Here is a 17,709-nt window from a genome sequence, read left to right as displayed (position 1 = left end):
TTGGATTCCAGGAGCTCAGCCTGTATTTAGAAATAGAGCATAACTTCTATATAGAGCTGGCTAATACTTGCTGGTTGCACTTAAGTATCATAGTAATTATCAGCATAAAGTAAAAATAAGTATTTAATGCCTAAAATGTTGAAGCAAAGTTTTCTGGGACCATTTCTCTAAATACACAAATGGAGAGACATACTAGAAAACCTTACAATTAAATATGCTGGTGGTGTTAGGGTTTTAGAGCAAAACAAAAACCAAAACCCCAAGAAAGTCAGGGAAAAGAAGATAAAAATCAGAAGATGAATAGCTGCATATTTTTCCACCTAACACTAGGAAGAAAAAGTAGAATATCTGAAATACGGTATGGAATACAAATGTGTGTCATTTAGAACATAATGGTAGGACGTAGTAAACAAGCTACATCAGCACAGGACATGGTTTATTGTCAACCATTTAAACATGTAAACAAAACTAAGAGTAAGAAAATAAAAGATGATGTAGCAAAAGGGTATTTCTCTCCAACATGATTGGCCATTATTCTCCAAAATGTACGGTTAACAGAAAATAGAAGAAAAGTTTATATAGAGTTATTTTAAATGATTGATATTTTCTGTTTTCTTTTTTTTGAGACAGGGTCTTGCTCTGTAATCCAGGCTAGAGTGCAATGGCGTGATCACAGCTCATTGCAGCCTCAAACCCCCAAGCTCAAAGTGATCCTCCTGCTTCAGCCTCCCGAGTAGCTGGGATTACCAAGCATGAGCCACCATGCCGAGCTAATTTTTATAATTTTTGTGTAGAGACAGGGTCTCTCTATGTTGCCCAGGGTGGTCTCGAACTTCTGGACTCAAGCAATCCTCCCTGCCTTGACCTCCCAAAGTGCTGGGATTACATGCCTCCATAAGCTACCACACCCAGCTCAAGAATGATTCACATTGTACTTTTCTTTTGAACAGGTTTACCACTTTGTATTCATGTTTTAGGTTTTATTTTAAAAGACTAAATCTGTGCAATAATATTCCCTGGGGATTAAAATTAGGGGAAATATAACCCTCTCCAAAAGCAGAAAGAAAACTTGGGGTGGAAGGAGGAGGTAAAAATTACATTCGCTTTTCCAAATGAGTCTGAATCTTAAAACCATAAAGAATGGTTTTATCTCATTCTTTTGTTTTGTCAGCCATTGGAAATCAATAAACTATGATTCCTACATTTTGTTTGTATTACACAAAAAGTAAACAACAATGAAAGCTGTTTTTGAAAGAGAATAAAGACAACCAACCACAAATAGAAGAGAACCCCAGAGGGTTCTCTTGGAGGGATGTTTATCACCAGTGCCAAAAGCCTCCCCTCTCAAATGTTTCTCTCAGTTGACAACTTTCAAATGATTTAAAGAACATGAAGAACAAATAGAACATGAAGCTTAGATATGAACAGTAAATAAGATTGGAGTGGTATTTACAAAGGAGAGGCAGATACATGTGCCTAGCACCAGATTTTTCAAGTAAACAAGTTCAGCCCGCAAACTAACTGAAGTTTTACATTTTTAAATTCTCTCCATTATTTCCCAGAGTTGAAAGCTGTGAAATGTTTCAGCTTGGTGCTATTCACTAATGGTGTGAACTCAAAAGGTGGGTTTTTCTGCAGCTGAACTGATTCTAAGTCTCAGGACTCCAAGATACCTCCAGACCAAGTGTCGTGGACTCTACTGGCTTTACACACCTAATTTGGGACTATCCATTTTTTCCTTCTTTAAAACTGGCTAGGGAATTCCTTCACTAATGTAATGTGTGCAAACACACACACATATTGAAAATCTATAAATAATTCTAGCAGCCAAAAGATGTTTTTCCTTACCAGAAATTACCCAAAGAAAGTGACATTAGAAATAATATGACTAAAAATACATTTTTAAAGCCTATTTAATACTCATGATGTCTAAACTTTCAATTTATTGTCTGATTTCTGGATATTTCTGTATTTTAGATTCTACAGACTTCAGATTCTGAAGCTTGCTGAAAAAACTAAGTTCCTCAATATGGAGAACAGTCTATCTGGCTGTACTTTTAGAGGGGAATTTTTCTACTTTTGGAAAAAATTCTGAATATTTATATATAGTATTAATGGAATACCCCAGTAACTCATATTTCAGGTAACTATTCTTTAGTATAATTTGCATCATACCCAGTATTTTAGACATTAAAATAAGGGTAAAATTTAGAATATAATCACTTGTCTGCATTTTCCCAACATAATTTTTCATGTAGAATATTAAAATTTAAATTGATATTTGAATTTATAAGCTATTTTCCCTGTATACTATATGCATCTACTAGCAATAGAGACAATTTTGGAGTCGTGGTATAGTGAACCTCTCTGGCTCTCCTTGCACAAGGCTCCATAAGTCAGTCTGAGCAGTGCACGCTACCCTTGCATGACTCACTCCCCGCACTCAGGCTTAGGGGTACTAACATGCAATCCTAGGACAACACTGACACTAGCACTGACATTTTAAAATTCATTCTCCCAAGTAATAAAAAAAATATATAGATAGATATACACAGAGAGATCTGCAGCTGTACTAATTACTTCAAATAGCAGCAGACAAGGAAAATACACGCTTGCTTGCTTAAGTTTAAATTCATTTTAAGTTTGCTATATTAAATTTTAAAATTAAAAAAATATCAACTTACTATAAACAATTTAAAATATGTATAATACAATTTCATGGTCAAAACATTTGAATAGTCTATGAAAACAGGAAATACTTTCATCTGACATTTCTGTTTAGATTCTATTCATGATTTTTCAATCTGTCTCTTCCAAGAGAAACCATAAAACGGTTGTCATATTTTATGGCAACTAATTTTGTTCAGGGATTTCCTCATCACAAAAATACTTTATTTCCTATTACAGGGGAGTTAAAGAAGAAGAAAAAAAGAAACGAGAAACCAAGTGGCTTTCTCCCCACTTGTCACTATTCTCTTCTTCAAACATTCTGTACATAAGCTGTCTGAGTCTTTTGAACCATTTACAAATTGTATTTTCAAAAATTGAAGAAAAAATATTTAGAGTCTAAAAGTGTTATTTTATACACTGACTATACAATATACATTGAATACACATACAAATACATCTTAAAGATAAGGTTCTCCAAAGGTTTTTCGACATTCCATCACCCCCGTACTTGGCGGTCTATCACAGTTGTGTGTACTCTTGACTTGACTAGGTGTGAGACGATCATATGCCATCTTGTACTCTTTATCAAAAGCATCTGCAAAAATTGATAAAGAAATAAAAGGATAAAGAAATTTAGGTCTGATGTTGAAAACTATCAAGTTTCTGTAATACTACAGAAACACAACAGTAGAGGCCAAGAAGGAATTGCTAGGACATTTCTGCTATCCAAAGGACCACAGCTGGATTGCACAGACCAGTGAGAAACTTAAAAGGTTTGAAGATGCCAATTTTTAATTTTACCAGGTACAGATGTTAAAAACCACCAAATACCATATGCACATTTTTGGTACTTTGTTTTGCATACTCAATTAAAAACAGTAAAAATATATAATAGCCTTTTCCCACCAGGATTAACAAAAAGTTTTTTTGCCCATATTTTCTTTACACTAATCCTTTTGTGGTTTCATTTTTTAAATTTAAATTTTGCTTCAACGGAAATGTTTTTTGGTTTGTGTGTCCTAACTTCCTATATTATGGGATACCTCTGGGAAAATAATCCAAAGATCTGAAATCACCATGTAAGGATTTTTCTTTTTTTCTTTTTTTTTTTTTTTTTAAGACGGAGTCTCGCTCTGTCGCCCAGGCTGGGGTGCAGTGGCGCGATCTCAGCTCACTGCAAGCTCCGCCTCCCGGGTTCCCGCCATTCTCCTGCCTCAGCCTCCCGAGTAGCTGGGACCACAGGCGCCCGCCACCTCGCCTGGCTAGTTTTTTGTATTTTTAGTAGAGACGGGGTTTCACCGTGTTAACCAGGATGGTCTCGATCTCCTGACCTCGTGATCCGCCCGTCTCGGCCTCCCAAAGTGCTGGGATTACAGGCTTGTGCCACCGCACCCGGCCAGGATTTTTCTTTTCCCTTTTCCACATGGCAACAGATGGAGCTAACAGACTGTGACTTTTATTTTTAAGGACATTATACCAAGGTCTGTGTGCCTTTTCCCCAGAAGATAGTCCACATGTGACAAAAAGGGACAACAGAGGTTTACACGCTTCTGCTAAAAGTTTCTCTCAGCCTAGAAATCATGCTAACTTATTGCTTATTTTAAACACATACTGGAGGAAAATTTGCCCCTCAGAGAGCCAAATGGGGTATGAATTATAACAATGTCACTAAGATCCTATTTTTCTGCTTTGGGGAGGTGACGGCCATAAAAACATCTTTCCTCTCTGAAACAGTACCACAGTGGTACCCATGAAGGCTTGTTTGAGTTGAGTCAAGTGCATAAGCAAGTGAGCTTCTCTAGCTTGGAGGTCCAGAATTTTTTACACATTCAAGGAAATCCCACCTTTGGCAGAGGGCTAGAGTAATATCTGACTACAATCTGGGCTTGTATTAGGTAGGGAATAAAGGGATGGTAACAAGGATCTGAGTAATCCTTTTTGGTATCTTCTCTGTTTCACTATAGTTAAAAGGCCTACCTCAAGTAACGCTATTCATGATTTTGGTAAGTTCTGGCATCTTTCTCAAGTGCCTAGAATGACTGTCCCAATGCCATTTAATAGTCTACCTTTCCTAACTGATTTATATGTATATATAAATATAAAATATATATTTATATATATATTTATATATATTATATATTATATATTTTTTTTTGTTAGACGGAGTTTCGCTCTTGTTGCACAGGCTGGAGTGCAGTGGCATGATCTCAGCTCACTGCTGCCTCCGCCTCCTGGGTTCAAGTGATTCTCCTGCCTCAGGCTCCTGAGTAGAGCTGGAGGGGCTACAGGCACGCACCACCACACCTGGCTAATTTTGTATTTTTAGTAGAGATGGGGTTTCACCGTGTTGGCCAGGCTTGCCTCAAACTCCTGACCTCGAATGATCTGCCCGCCTTGGCCTCCCGCAGTGTTGGGATTACAGGCGTGAGACACTGCACCTGGCTGATATATTGCCGTAGACATTTATGTTTATTTCTGACTCCCTATTCTGTACTATTGATTTTTCTAGCTCTTCCCCTGGTAGCATTACCCTGATGTAATTACAGTAGCTTCTAGAAAAGAATCACCTTCTGTTGATTTTTTCTTTTTTTATGAGACAAGGTCTTGCTCTACAGCCCAAGCTGGCATGCAGCGGCACCATCATGGCTTATGCAGCCTCGACTGCCCAGGCTCGACTGCCCAGGCTCAAATGATACTCTCACCTCACCCTCCCAAGTAGCTGGGACTACAGACATGTGCCACCACATCTGGCTAACTTTTTTTCTTTTTTTTGTAGAGATGGGGTTTCACCATATTGCCCAGGCTGGTCTCAAATTCCTGGGCTCAAGCAATCCACCCACCTTGGCCTCTCAAAGTGCTGGGATTACAGGCATGAGCCACCACACCCAGCCCCTTTCAGTTAAATAATTTTTCCTGACTAGTCCTTTTCTTGTCAGATTAACTTTTTTTTTTTTTTTTTTTGAGACGGAGTCTCGCTCTGTCGCCCAGACTGGAGTGCAGTGGCGCGATCTCCACTCACTGCAAGCTCCGCCTTCCCGGGTTCCCGCCATTCTCCTGCCTCAGCCTCCCGAGTAGCTGGGACTACAGGTGCCCGCCACCGCGCCCGGCTAATTTTTGTATTTTTAGTAGAGACGGGGTTTCACCGTGTTAGTCAGGATGGTCTCGATCTCCTGACCTCGTGATCCGCCCGTCTCGGCCTCCCAAAGTGCTGGGATTACAGGCGTGAGCCACCGTGCCCGGCCCAGATTAACTTTTAAAAATTGAAATATAACCCATATACCATACAATTCACTAACTTAAAGTGTACAATTTAATGTTTTTTTGGTATATTCACAAGATTGTACAACTATCACCATTGCCTAATTCCAGAACATTTTCATCTCACCAAAAAGAAACCTTATACCAGTTAGCAGTCACTCCCCATTCACCCCACCTCTTGGTCCTTAGCAACAACTAATCTACCTTAATATAATTACAGATTTAATATTACTAATAAAGTACAACTACTAATATAAAAATACTCTGAAAACTATTCCATGATATATAAATACTACATATTATATATAAAGCTAAATTACCTATATCAATGTTTTCTCTTCCTAGTGCCACAAGTGAGAGAAACAGTATTTCTCTGTATAAACTCCTAGGGAGAAAAAGTCATGGAGAAAATATTAGTATCCATATAGTCCATATGTTCCCTATGAAAATTTTAATGCTATTGTAAGCATGAGATATTCTAACAAATTACTAAGCAAACAATACGAATCTGCCTAGGAGAACAATATATTTGTCTAAGAGAAGGACTTACCTCTGTCTTTTAAAATGTGGACACTTATTCAGTGTCTCTAAAATCTGACTCATTGGTCCATAGACATCATTCATTTTAATGCTTTTTACCATACTTTTCAACAGTTCCTGGTTAAATGAGTTATCACTTTTTTGCAATAAATGGACCATTGGATATTTTTGGGCTGTAAAAGAACAAAACAACAGATGAAGGAAAATGTTCTGTGTAGAAAGGAGAAAGAAATTAAGCAGCAACTGACAGATATTAAGTTACAAAGCACTAAAAATAAATTAAGGGCAATAGATAAATAGGAATCCAAGAATGAAGAAAGCAAAAAATAAGACAAATAATGACAAAAAAAAGGTCTAAAGCTTTCTGTGGTCTTAAATAGACAATAACTAAAAATACTGTTTCCCTTAATACAGCCTCTGATGCAAATTCTAAATTAGCAGCCTGGGATGGAAACAAACAAAACATAAGTAAAAAGAAGAAATTGGGATGAGCAATGTGCTGAAAGCTGAATTCTGCAAAACACAACCAACCCCTCCAGCACATACACAGCACCCCTCAAAAAACCAAACCAAACCAAAGAAAAAACCCTTAGATCTCCATAGAAGGTAGCACTAAAAAAATCAAACACTCACTCTCAAACAAAAGAGTACGATTTTGACCTGTAAGACAAAAAGTAGTACAGTAATATAAAAGTCAGTTATACATTGGTTTAGGCTATTTAAAGCAAGTAGAGATTACTCTCATATGAACAAACTCAGCATTCTATGATGGCACTTACTGTGTGCATTCCAGAGAATGTACAAGGGCTGTCCTGGATCCTGATGTAACTTCATATTGTCCCACAACATTTGTATTAAAACATATTTGCTATCTTCAGACATACAGTGGCGGGGAATCTGTGTTATACAATAAACACTCATTAATGATCCTTCCATGATAATTTTTTATAAGTATTTTATAAAATTCTTTTATTTTTTACAATGTATGTGTGCGAGAGAGAAAACAGAACAGAAAAAGACTGATTTACATACATTTCATATCTACTACAGGAAGATGGGCTGTGTGGAAAAGCTAATGATCTCTAAAGATCAGATATAACAAAGTACTTGAGATCAGTGAGAAAGGTACCAAGAAGAACTCATCTTGCTCCTCTTGCTCACGATTGAAAGTCACAGAAAGATAAATCCAGGAATCTCATTCTATATCATCCAAAACCCTGGCCCAGATAACACTGAGTTCACATCTTTGTCACTCATTATGAGGTAGTGAAAATCCAAAGCACATGCACAATCATAGGCATGCAGCACAAGAAGAGAGAAGGCAAGGTTCCTGACCATTTAGTGGCAGTGGCAGTATATGAAAAAGTAAAGGCACTTTTATAAAACAACATGCCAAAAATACAAATGAACATATAACAAACAAATTGCCTAAATGTTAAACAAAAACATCAGGGTAAAGGAATGACAAGAGTGGTAGCACATGATTGCAATATGAATTTCAACAGTCCCCCTTTATCCTCAGGGGCTATATTCCAAGACCCCCAATGGATACCTATAACTGCAGATAGTACTGAACCCTATATATACTGTATTTCCCTATACATACATACTTATGATATTTATACTTACATTTAATTTATAAATGAGGCACAATAAGAAATAAACAATAAATAATAATAAAATAGAACAATTAAAACAATATGCCAGCATCACTGCTTTGTGCTTTGGGGCCATTAAGTAAAATAGGAGTTACATGAACACAAGCGCTGTGATACCATCACAGTCGATCTGCTAACAGAGATGGCTACTCAATGATTAACAGGCAGGTGGCATACACAGCGTGGATACACTGAACAAAGGGATGATTCACATCCCAGATGGGACAGCACCAGATTTCATCATGCTACTCAGAACAGCATGCAATTTAAAACTTATGAAGTGTTTCTTTCTGAAAGTTTCCATTTAATATTTTGAGACCACAGTTACCATGGGTAACTGAAACCTCAGAAAGGAAAACTGTGAATAAGGAGGGACTGCTGTACAGATATCCTCCTAAAAAAGTGTTAGGCTTGGGCTGGACACAGTGGCTCCTGCCTATAACCCCAGCACTTTGGGAGGCTGACAAACAAGGGTCACTTGAGCCCAGGGGTTAGAGGTCACAGTGAGCCATGACCACACCACTGCACTCCAGTCTGGGTGACAGGGCGACACCTTGTGTCAAAAAAAAAAAAAAAAAAAAAAGCCTGTTTTGAAGGAAATACAAGATGCAAATGGGCTTAACTCACAAATCTGCCTCCTAAGAGTCAGTTCCAGTTTATTCTTGAAGCAATAGCAAAAATTCAAGTACGTTTAATGTAAATTTTAGAAGGCAAACAAAAACAAAAACAAAAACAAAAAACTCTTATTGCCAGCCTGTAAGAAGAAAATATTATTTGTAAATGCAACTAAAACAATTCTATTTATCTAATGATCCAGATGGCTATTAAAAATATTTAGCATAGGCTGGGCGTGGTGGCTCACGGCTGTAATCCCAACACTTTGGGAAGCCGAGGTAGGTGGATCATGAGGTCAAGAGATTGAGACCATCCTGGCCAACATGGTGAAACCCCGTCTCTACTAAAAATACAAAAATTAGCTGGGCATGGTGGCGCATGCCTGTAAATCCCAGCTACTTGGGAGGCTGAGGCAGAAGAATTGCTTGAATCCTGGAGCTGGAGGTTGCAGTGAGCCGAGATAGTGCCACTGCCCTCCAGCCTGGTGAAAAAGAGACTCCGTCTCAAAAAATAAAATAAAAGAAATTCAGCATAAAAACAAACCTTACTTTTTAATCATTAGGAATATGCAAACATTACAGTGGTGACAGAAGCATTCATTGCCTTTTAATTTTTAGTCTCATACCTTTGAATACTTGTTACAGTGCTCAGAAGAAAGAATCAATCCAGGTAAGTTACTCGGCAAGTCAAGACGTCTGAAATACCATACGAGGTTCCAAAAAACAATTGGATGATGGTCCACAAAGTCTGCCACCGTTATTGCATGATCACCTTCATTTTCCAATAAGCTTTCAAGTTCCTTCCATACCACTAAAGGACTAAGATATGGAACAGTGACAGGATCGGGACTTGGAAGCTGCCATTCTAAACCTAAAGAATCCTGTTGAATAAATAAAAACCATAAATGGCAAATGCAAAATAATACTAAGCCATTAAAAAATTCAATGATTCCCATATGAGTAGAAAAGTAATATAATTGTATCATTGGATAAGAGACTCTTCTTGGCAATAATAAAGCTAATAAGACTACTTAGGACAAGGGGAACAAAATCATATGTAAGTGATCAATTTCCAAATAAAAATACAACAAAATACATACTGTAGCTCCTTGTAAAGTAGCTGGCAGGCTGCCTGTAGAAATGAGCTTCTGTCTTCCAGTATCTTCCTTATCCAAGGGGCCAGAAGTACTAATACTCCTGGCCATTGGAAATATCGGACATTTTGACATAGCTGTTTTTGATCTATTAGCAGGGATCTGAATACTTCGGGCACAAAAATTTTCCTGCAGTTTAGATTTGCTTGGGCATTGAAAAAAGAAAAAAGCATATCAGTGTCTAGATTTACTTTACTTTGTCGACAAGGATCATGTTCTCTCTCTCTCTCTCTCTCTCTTTTTTTAGACAGGGTCTTGCTCTGTCACCCAGGCTGGACTGCAGTGGTGTGATCTTGGCTAACTGCAACCTCTGTCTCCTGGGCTCAAGTGATCCTCCCACCTCAGCCTCCCGAGTGGCTGGGACTATAAGCGCATGCCACCATGCCTGGCTAATTTTTGTATTTTTAGTAGAGATGGGGTTTCGCCATGTTGTCCAAGCTGGTCTTGAACTCCTGGGCTCAAGCCATCTGCCCACCTCAGCCTCCCAAAGTGCTGGGATTACAAGGGTGGGCTACCACACCCGGCCCTGTTCTTCTGTTTAGAATCAGAGCTAGACAGTCGGATGAGGTGGCTCACGCCTGTAATGCCAGCACTTTGGGAGGCTGAGGTGGGTGGATTGCCTGAGCTCAGGAGTTCGAGAGCGGCTTGGCCAACATGGTGAAACGCTGTCTCTACTAAATATAGAAAAATTAGCCAGGTGTGATGGCGGGTGCCTGTAATCCCAGCTACTTGGGAGGCCAAGGCAGAAACATTATTTAAACCTGGGAGGCAGAGGTTGCAGTGAGCCAAGATTGCACCACTGTACTCCAGTCTGGGTAACAGGGTGAGACTCTGTCTCAAAAAAAAAAAAAAGAATCAGAGCTAGACATGGCAACATGAATGAAAGGAAATGCTATTCAGGCTTCAGCTGGGAAATAGGATATATTTTTAAGTAGTATAGTCATGATAAATTTCCTTTTTTATCAAGTCAACTTTAAGTATTTAAGATTCATTTATTTATTCAAAGCCTTTAGTAGACTTCTATACAGCAGAAAGCACACTAGACCATGGGGATAGAAAGCAGAGAAAATAGGCACATATTCCTTCAGGAGTCACAAACCAGAAGAAGAAAAAGATAAGGGCTACAATAGATCTATGATGAAAGAAGGTGCACAAACAGATTTTTGGTTTTACTGCTTAAGTAATCAAGATCAAACGGGTCACATTAGCCTGCCAGTACTATACAGGCATTTTTTGGCACATGCAGCTACCAATATGGCTTTATCTGTCCAGCTATATATGGCTTATTTGGCACTTATGTAAAATGGAATTGATTTCTGCATCAGTTTTAAGTGTAGATTTACTTATATTAGGCTTACTATATAAATTTTAGTTCAACTTCACAGCTCCTATATCAGCTCCAAATGTGTTCTAGATTATTAAATATTCCTAGGTAGAAAATATTAAAAAGTAGTAGTATTGACTTAATTCCTAAAGAGACAGAGACAAGAACATGATGGTCATTATAAACTTCAAGTGTTCTACGTATTTTTTTTACTTTAAAATACTAGTAAACATTATCATATATACATACAGCTTAAACTCTGGAGATTAATAAAGCATAATATATAACTACATATTTAAACATTTATGTGATTAGAGAATTTTAACACTGTTTTAAGAGTAAGAATTTAAGATTAGGAATCTATTATTCATAGAAATTTAAACCTGGAAATGGTCAACTAATTTTTCTGTCATACTTCTAAAATATGTGTAAATATATGTTGTCAAAATATAGTTCCACATAATCATAATTACCTATTTAGATCAAAATTCCCTTGAACAGAGACAGCAGATGTGTCAAGACCAGAGGCTGATGTTGAAATGCAAGACTGCCTCATCTGACTTGAAATGGAGGATGGAAAGTGGATATTTTCTGTTGATGGGCTTGACTTTAGAAAGTATCTGTAATGTGAATCAAAGGAACTTTTTGAGAAAAGAGATATTATAGGGAACATGATCCTTAAACATGAAGGAAAAAAAATATCATTACCTTCCAGGTCGTCTTAAATCTCTTATTTCTATATTCAGAAAGGGTAAGAAGATATTGCCACAGAATGGGCATGTAGTATTGAGATTTGAATCATCTGCTGTCCAGCCAGCCATGATTTCCTCATCATGGACAAGACAATCACAAGTTCTACACCGAGAGCAACTTGAGATGAGAACCTATGGGAGAAGACAGCACTTTATAAAGAAAGCTGGTTAATTCAGATTATGAATTAAAAACCATTTCAAGTCATAAATCCATTGGAAAATCAAAACTCAGAAGGATTCAGATGCTATACACAAACACTCGATTACATCAGGGTATTATATACTATAATCGTCTTTATTTCCGCTAAATTTATCCTAGAATTTTTGCCTGAAAGGGAGGCTTTTTTTGCTTTTAAGTGAGGATTTTTTTCATTACAAATCAGAGTAAAATTTGCTGTGGTTTTATTAATGGAAAAGTAAACTCAATCACTAATTTGTTAATACCCCAAACAGGCATTTGTAATTACATATTACAAATCAGTGTTACTCAAAGCATGGTTGCTAGACCAGTGCTGGTCTACAAACACTTACCGGATTGTGATGAGATAAATAAGAAATTGAGAGGAGGATTTATAAACTTTTTTTTTTTTTTTTTTTTTTTTTTTTGAGACGGAGTCTCACTCTGTCGCCCAGACTGGAGTGCAGTGACCAGATCTCAGCTCACTGCAAGCTCTGCCTCCCGGGTTTACGCCATTCTCCTGCCTCAGCCTCCCGAGTAGTTGGGACTACAGGCGCCCGCCACCTCGCCCGGCTAGTTTTTTGTATCTTTTTTTTTAAGTAGAGACGGGGTTTCACCGTGTTAGCCAGGATGGTCTCGATCTCCTGACCTCGTGATCCGCCCGTCTCGGCCTCCCAAAGTGCTGGGATTACAGGCTTGAGCCACCGCGCCTGGCCTATAAACTTTTTAAAGTACTGTGATATTGCAGTAACATCTAAGTGTGTAATCAATGTATTTTCTAAGAACATTAGCTATGACAGATTAGAAATTAAACAAAATGAAAACAACCCTGGTCTTTTACAAAGACAGTTTAATAAGCATTGCTATAGATGACTATAAATGCTGTCATTATGTTAATAAAATATAGAAATTTTCAAAGCCTCCAGAAGCTTTGTAAAGTTAGTGTTCATCATCTATGTTTTGGCTGTATGCAAATTTATTTTCCAGATTTATGCAAATTAACATAAAATAGCAACCATACTCGCAAATGTATTTGGAAGCAATTTTTACAGAAAAAATAGGGAAGTTTTAAAGTGAAAAAGTTTAACTTTTTCATTGTAAGAATGTGGGATATAAACACATACCCAGCAGAGATCTACATCAAACTTGACACAAAGAATGAAAAACCTGGTGGAAGAAGTTGACAACATAATGCCAAAACTACTCCCTGTATATTCACCAAAAAAGTATGCTTGCATAGCAAAACTGATTGTGTTATTATGTGAAATAAACACTCAAAGAGAACATTCATGAAAAAAATCCAAATACTAACACTGAAAATTAAAATGCATCTGTAGGTTGATAAAACTTAAAGTAAGCATAGATCTGTCCTAATAGAAATAAATTAGTATGACTTCAATAATCTGAAATACTGGATATCCAAAAGCCAAATTTTTACTTTACTCAGATGCAATTCACATTCTGAAATTTCAGGTGCTACATATTTAACTTATTATTTTTTCTTTTTTTTTGAGATGGGAGTCTTGCTCTGTCGCCCAGGCTGGGGCGCAATGACACGATCTCAGCTCACTGCAATCTCTGCCTCCCAGGTTTAAGTAATTCTCCTGCCTCAGCCTCCTGAATAGCTGGAATTACAGGCACGCACCACCATGCCTGGGTAATTTTTGTATTTTTAGTAGAGACGTGGTTTCACCATATTGTCCAGGCTGGCGTTGAACTCCTGACCCCAGGTGATGCACCCATGTTGGCCTCCCAAAGTGCTGGGATTACAGGTGTGAGCCACTGCACCCAGCCTATGTATTTAGCTTCTATTACTCTACCTGGGATCACCAATACTTAAGAAATGTGAACTTTATAAAGCAGTATATGAAGATTCTCTTTTGCACAAAAGTGTACCTCCATTGCATAGTTCTGGAAGATATTTGTATTACTCGCGGTGAAGGAAGATGTCACTTCTGATTTCCCAGGTAAGGCAAACTTCGACAGGGATCCTGTTCATTAGTGAAAAACAAAGAACAGAAACCATTAAAACTAATGAGAAAAGATGTAAGAATCTTTCATTTCCATAAGTTCTCAGATAAAACGTTAACCTATTCTAGTCAAAATATTAAAAGTAATTAGGAAAAACAAAAAATGAACAAGATTTTTTCAAGGCATGAACTTTTGAGCACAAACCTAAGGAAATGTGCTCTAATTCTGCTCATCCCCACATCTGAGGTGTGTTCACTCATCACTGACTTATTAAGCACTCCGTGTACAGAATACAAAGCATTCTAGTCATTAGTAATTACTATTGTGCTGTTTCTATTTTTTCATGTTTAACATACAGGAAAGTATTTAGTTCCAAGGTCTAAAAAGTATAAAATAGCTCATTTTTATTTCAAATCATGAAAAGACTTAGTGGCAATTCTCTCCTTGTAAGGGTCTTTTAAGAACTAGAATAGCTGAACATGGTGGCTCATGCCTGTGTAATTCCAGTGCACTGGGAGGCTAAAGTGGGAGGATTGCTTCAGGCCAGGAATTTGAGACCAGCCTTGGCAACATAGTGAGACCTTGTCCCTACAAAAAATAAAAATAAAGAACTAACTGGAGGTGGTGGTGTGTGCTTATATTCACAGCTACTTGGGAGATTGAGGTAGGAAGATTGCTTGAGTCCAGAAATTTGAGGTTACGACGAGAGTGTGAGCAGCAGAATGAGATCCTGACTCCAAAAAAAAAAAAAAATGGTGAATCTTGCTCTTTGCTCTTAAATACTAGAGAATAATTCCCAATTGTATTCTTAAGAACAATAGGATATTAGCAAATATTAAAACAATAACAATGAAAAAGTAAGGGAAGTTTTGTGGTCAAATCAGTTGTCGACAGTGATTGTATCTTGTCAGTAAAACTGGAGGTAATCTATGTTATATCCTCTCAACACAATTTTTTCTCTGTCATTTCTACATTTTATGAATGGTTTTTTTTTTTTTTTTTTTTTTTTTGGAGACAGAATCTCACTGTTACCAGGCTGGACTGCAGTGGCGTGATCTTGGCTCACTGCAACCTCCGCCTCCTGGGTTCAAGCGATTCTCCTGCCTCAGCCTCCCAAGTAGCTGGGACTACAGGTGCACGCCACCACACCCAGCTAATTTTTTGTATTTTTAGTAGAGATGGGGTTTCACCATATTGGCCAGGATGGTCTCGATCTCTTGACCTTATGATCTGCCCACCTCGGCCTCCCAAAGTGCTGGGATTACAGGTGTGCGCCACCGTGCCCAGCCGAGGACTGGTATTTTTATAAAGATAAAGATCAAAAGGCCAGGCATGGTGGCCCACGCCTATAATCCCAGCACTTTGTGAGGCTGAGGCAGGTGGATCAGGAGTTTGAGACCAGCCTAGGCAACATGGTGAAAACCCCATGTCTTCAAAAAATACAAAAAAAGTAGCCAGGTATGTTACTGTGTGCCTGTAGTCCCAGCTACCTGGGAAGCTGAGGTGGGAGGATCACCTGATCCCAGGAGGTGGAAGCTGCAGTGAGCTACAACTGCGCCACTGCACTCCAGCCTGAGTGATAGAGTGAGATTGTCTCAAAATACATCATAAACAAAGGTCAAAAAAATTAATGGTGTAAACTACAAGTCCACAAGAAATAAAAGGGGATGGGAAAACATGGTAAACACCACCACTGGGATGCAATCAGCATGATCCAAACTAAAGACTTGATTGCTTCAGCAAATAAATAACAAGGAAGAAAAAAACCCAAAAGGTCAAGAACTACCACTGGTCCTACTCCCTACCATGTAGAGACAGCCTAGAGAGGCAGACAGCAAGCTGAAATCTCACGCTGTCCTTTAAGATGCTTAGCACTGGTGGTAAATGCAGTTCTTCCCTTGATGCTTCTTCCCAAACCTTCTGTAATCCCTCTGCTACAGTTAGTTCAAAATTGCTTCCCAAAACCTTCTATTAGCCTTGACTAATACAATCATTTATTTGAGCAGCCTACCTTTTGTATCTAACTAATCTACAGTATAGAATATTCATTTTAATAAACATGAATCAGGCCGTAAGTTTAGTGGTATTTGCTTAGACAATGAACTGTTCTTGTATGTTAAAAAAGAAGGGAGTGGGCCTAATCACCTAATTTCTTCATAAATATACAGCAAGGGGGGAAAAAAGAAGGAAAGGAAGGGGAGTAAAGACAAAAAAGAGTTAATAGACATATCAGCCAAATGCAAGTGCTGACCCTGTATGGATCCCAATGTGAACAAAGCATCTATAAAATGAGCTTTATAACCATGAAAATTTGAAACTAAATATTTGACATATATGATAAATATCACTTAAAAGTATGATGGTATTATGATTATGTTTTCAAAAAACAAAACACTTCATAAAAGAGACATCCTATATGAGCCCATAAAATGTTCAAAACTAGCCAAGTTAATCTATGGTGTTAGAAGTTAATGTTTACCTGTAAAGAAAGAAGTGACTAGACATGGGCATGAGAGAGGGTTCTAGATGCTATGAGTGTTGTTTCTTGAGCTGAGCGCTGGTTACTCAGGTGTGCTGAACTTGTGAAATGTATTTACATTCATAAAAGGATAGCTGAGTGTGGTGGCTCACGCCTGTAATCCCAGCACTTTGGGAGGCCAATGTGGGAGGATAACTTGAGCCCAGGAATTTGAGACCAGCCTGTGCAACATAGTGAGATCCCGTCTCTACAAAAAAATAGCCGGGTGTGCTGGTGCACGCCTGTAGTCCCAGCTACTTGGGATGCTGAGGCTTGAGCATGGGAGATAACAGTTGCAGTAAGCCATGACTGTGCCACTGCACTCCAGCCTGAGCAACAGAGTGAGACCCTATCTTTAAAAAAAAAAAAAGGACACATTATGTTATAGATAACATAAAAGTCTTTTACTTTAGAGATACATACTGAAGTGTTTATGAATAAAATTACACATTGTCTGAGATTTGCTTGAAATAACTCATTGAGGAAGGAGAAAATGTTGGCAGCAGAGGAGAAAGAGGAACAGATAAAGTAAGATTGGTTATTTGTTGATAATTATTGAAGTTGGGTGATGGATACATGGGGGTTCATTATGCTATTCTTTATACTTTTGCGTATGTTTGAAAATTTCCATAATAAAAGCTTTTTAAAAGAGCAAAGATACAAGTGAAAAACAAATATTCTATTACATCCATTCTTCATGCCGTTAACCAGGATAACTTTCATATGGATCAAATATCTAAAACAGAGGTAAAATCCATATTTATATGGCCCTGAGCTAAGAGTGTCTTTTACATTTAAAAAAGTTGTTAAAGAAAAAAACCAAAAAAGAATATGTGACAGAGGTGTATGTGGCCTGCAAAACCTAAAATATTTACTACATAATGCTTTACAGAAAAAGTCTGCAGGCCCCAGAAAATATTAAGAAGGAAACCAGGTTAAGTATCAGAAGAAAACACTGGTGGATTCTTTTACATCTTAAGGAAAGAAAAACCTTTCTATCAACTCACAATCCAGAAGCAATAAGGGGAAAGACTGATACATTTGATGACATACAATTTAAAACTTACATATG

The 17,709-nt window shown here is 37.9% G+C and overlaps 1 protein-coding gene across 11 annotated transcripts in view; it reads right to left on the bottom strand.

The window, feature by feature from the left end:
* Positions 1 to 415: 415 nt before the first annotated feature.
* The window catches only part of LOC105488348 (DENN domain containing 4A), a 130,555-nt gene continuing 113,261 nt past the window's right edge, over positions 416 to 17,709 (bottom strand). For 7 of the 11 annotated variants that reach the window (XM_071101184.1, XM_071101181.1, XM_071101187.1 and 4 more), the window contains 10 exons: positions 14,045 to 14,139; positions 11,927 to 12,102; positions 11,692 to 11,838; positions 9,841 to 10,039; positions 9,367 to 9,621; positions 7,248 to 7,365; positions 7,102 to 7,128; positions 6,479 to 6,641; positions 6,249 to 6,313; positions 416 to 3,265 (listed from right to left, as the gene is read on the bottom strand). In XM_071101184.1, the coding sequence (XP_070957285.1) occupies positions 3,129 to 3,265; positions 6,249 to 6,313; positions 6,479 to 6,641; positions 7,102 to 7,128; positions 7,248 to 7,365; positions 9,367 to 9,621; positions 9,841 to 10,039; positions 11,692 to 11,838; positions 11,927 to 12,102; positions 14,045 to 14,139 (1,382 nt within the window). In that variant the 3' untranslated portion in view covers positions 416 to 3,128. The remainder of the gene's footprint in view (positions 3,266 to 6,248; positions 6,314 to 6,478; positions 6,642 to 7,101; positions 7,129 to 7,247; positions 7,366 to 9,366; positions 9,622 to 9,840; positions 10,040 to 11,691; positions 11,839 to 11,926; positions 12,103 to 14,044; positions 14,140 to 17,709) is intronic. The other 4 variants (XM_071101188.1, XM_011752352.3, XM_011752342.3 and 1 more) reach the window with 1 other exon arrangement.

Source organism: Macaca nemestrina, chromosome 7, assembly GCF_043159975.1.
Source record: "Macaca nemestrina isolate mMacNem1 chromosome 7, mMacNem.hap1, whole genome shotgun sequence".
NCBI classification, from domain to species: domain Eukaryota; kingdom Metazoa; phylum Chordata; class Mammalia; order Primates; family Cercopithecidae; genus Macaca; species Macaca nemestrina.
This window is presented reverse-complemented; position numbering and strand designations above follow the sequence as displayed.